The sequence below is a fragment of the Nicotiana sylvestris genome, chromosome 9 (genome assembly GCF_000393655.2).
Source record: "Nicotiana sylvestris chromosome 9, ASM39365v2, whole genome shotgun sequence".
Lineage (NCBI taxonomy): Eukaryota > Viridiplantae > Streptophyta > Magnoliopsida > Solanales > Solanaceae > Nicotiana > Nicotiana sylvestris.
The window spans coordinates 122,327,565-122,330,317 of NC_091065.1; the positions used below are offsets into that span (position 1 = coordinate 122,327,565).

General features: G+C 45.3%; 1 protein-coding gene across 1 annotated transcript; it reads right to left on the bottom strand.

Annotated features, from left to right (window-relative positions):
* Window positions 1–1,569: 1,569 nt before the first annotated feature.
* On the bottom strand, window positions 1,570–2,070 carry LOC138878154 (uncharacterized). Its single transcript, XM_070157819.1, has one exon. The coding sequence runs from the start codon at window positions 2,068–2,070 to the stop codon at window positions 1,570–1,572; it is 501 nt and encodes a 166-aa protein (XP_070013920.1).
* Between the last annotated feature and the right edge of the window lie 683 nt (window positions 2,071–2,753).

Below are 2,753 nucleotides of genomic sequence, written 5' to 3' on the forward strand. Positions count from 1 at the left end.
ATAAGCCAAATATAACAGTTGAGCGACCGTGCTAGAACCACGGAACTCGGGAATGCCTAACACCTTCTCCCGGGTTAACAGAATTCCTTATCTAGATTTCTGGTACGCAGACTGTAATATAGAGTCATTATTTTCCTCGATTCGGGATTAAAATTGGTGACTTGGGACACCGTAAATCTCCCAAGTGGCGACTCTGAAATAAACAAATAAATCCCGTTTCGATTGTCCTTTAATTGGAAAAAACTCCCTTGTACCCTCTCGGGTACGTAAAAAGGAGGTGTGACAATAATAACAAACTAAAAGGGAGTAACTTTCGACCAACAACAAGAATATTACTAGTATTACTGGTAAACCTAAGATAAACTCAAAACTACATGTCAACCCACCACCTTAATCCCCGACCTCCACACCTTCCTATTGCTAGTCATGTCCTTGGTTAGGTGGAGCACCGACATGTCCTGTCTAATCACCTCTCCCAAATACTTCTTTGGTCTACCCATGCCCTTCCTCAAGTCTGTCATGGTCAACCTCTCACACCTCCTGATCAGGGCAATATGTCTCTCCTTCTCACATGCCCAAACCATCGCGGCCTCGATTCCCGCAACTTGGCTTCTACTGATGCCACTCCCACCTTGTCTCTAATAATTTCGTTCCTGATCTTGTCTTTTTTGGTATGTCCACACATCCATCTCAACATCCTCATTTCAGCTACTCTCATTTTATGGACATGTGACTTCTTGACGGGCCAACACTCAACTTCATACAACATAGCCGGTCTAACCACCACCCTGTAGAATTTACCCTTAAGTCTAGGCGGCACATTCTTATCGCATAAAACCCCCGAAGATAGCCTCCATCTCATCCACCCCGCTCCAATGCGGTGAGTAATATCCTCGTCAATTTTTCCGTTGCCTTGGATTATAGATCCAAGATACTTGAAACTATCTCTTGTGGGAATGACTTGAGTATCCATCTTTACTTCCACTTCTTCTTCTTGCCTCTCATCACTGAACTTGCACTCCAAGTATTCAGTTTTCGACCTACTCAACTTGAAACCTTTGGACTCCAGTGTCTGTCTCCAAACTTCCAACCTAGCATTAATACCACCTCGCGTCTTGTCAATCAGAACTATGTCATCAGCAAATAACATATACCATGGCACCTCCCTTGTATGTGTTGTGTCAGCACATCCAATGATAGGGCAAACAAAAACGTGCTAAGGGTTGATCCCTGATGCAAATCCATCTCCACAGGAAAATGCTCTGAATCTCCTTCCGCAGTCCTCACCTGAGTCTTAGCACCTTCGTACATGTCCTCAATCACTCTAATGTACGCTACCGAGACTCCGCTAACCTCCAAACATCACCATAACAACTCTCTCGGGACTTTGTCATAAGCCTTCTCAAGGTCAATGGACACCATGTGCAAGTCCTTTTTACTCTCCCTATACTGCTCCACCAATCGTCTCACAAAGTGAATGACTTTTGTAGTTGACCGTCCCGGCATAAATCCGAACTGGTTCTTAGAGATAGATACACATGTCCTCACTCTCTGCTCCACCACCCTCTCTCAAACCTTCATAGTGTGACTCAGTAGCTTGATACCTCTATAGTTGTTGCAGTTCTGGATATCACCTTTTTTTTTGTACAATGGAATCATCAAACACCACCTCCAAATTTCGGGCATCTTCTTCGTCTTGAAAATGACGATAAATGGGCTAGTAAGCCACTCCAAGCCAATCCTACCTGCAACTTCCCAAAATTCCACCGGGATCTCGTCAGGCCCAGTCGCCTTACCCCTGCTCATCTTTCGTATTGCCACATCAACCTCCTCACACTTAATACGCCTACAAAACCCAAAATCTCTCTGACTCTCTAAGTTCTCCAACTCACCTAGCACGATGTTCCTATCCCCTTCCTCGTTTAAGAGTCTATGGAAGTACTCCTGCCATCTATGCAAGATACACGTTTCTTCCACCAATACCTTACCATCTCCATCGTTGATGCACCTCACTCGATCCAGGTCCCGAGCCTTCCTCTCCCTAATCTTGGCTAACTTGTACAGCTTCATATCCCCTCCTTTGCCCCCAAGATCATCATACAATCTTTTAAAAGCTGCAGTCTTAGCCGCCGTGACCCCGAGCTTCGTCTCTCTCCTTACCTTCTTATAACACTCCCTATACGACCTCCGCTCTTTCTCGTTTGTGCTCCTCACTAGCTTCAAATTTGCCGCTTTCTTAGCTTTCACTTTTCCTTGGACCTCCTTATTCCACCACTAGCCCCCTTTGTGTCCACCCGAGTAACCCTTAGAGACCCCTAATACCTCATAGCAGCCTCCCTAATGCAGTTCGCTGTCGTGGTCCACATACTACTCGCGTCCCCACTACTCTTCGTGGCCCTTATAGCCAATAGTTTCTCCCCCAACTTCTGAGCCTTTCCCTTAGTCAAGGCTCCCCACTTGATCTTAGGTTGGTCGTGCACCGCTCTCTTCTTCCTTTCTCATTCATCACAAGAACCTATACTGCATAGATAGACACTCACTCGGGATAACCTTGCAATCCGTACAAAGACCCTTATCACCTCTTCTGATGAGAAGAAAATCAATCTGAGTCTTGGCAACCCTACTCCGAAAAGTGACCAAGTGTTCCTCCCTCTTCTTAAAACCTATGTTAGATAGCACCAAGTCAAACACTCTTCCAACCCAATAGTAAATATTTTAGCAATGGAGCTTCGACGTTTCTCAAGTTTGAAGAC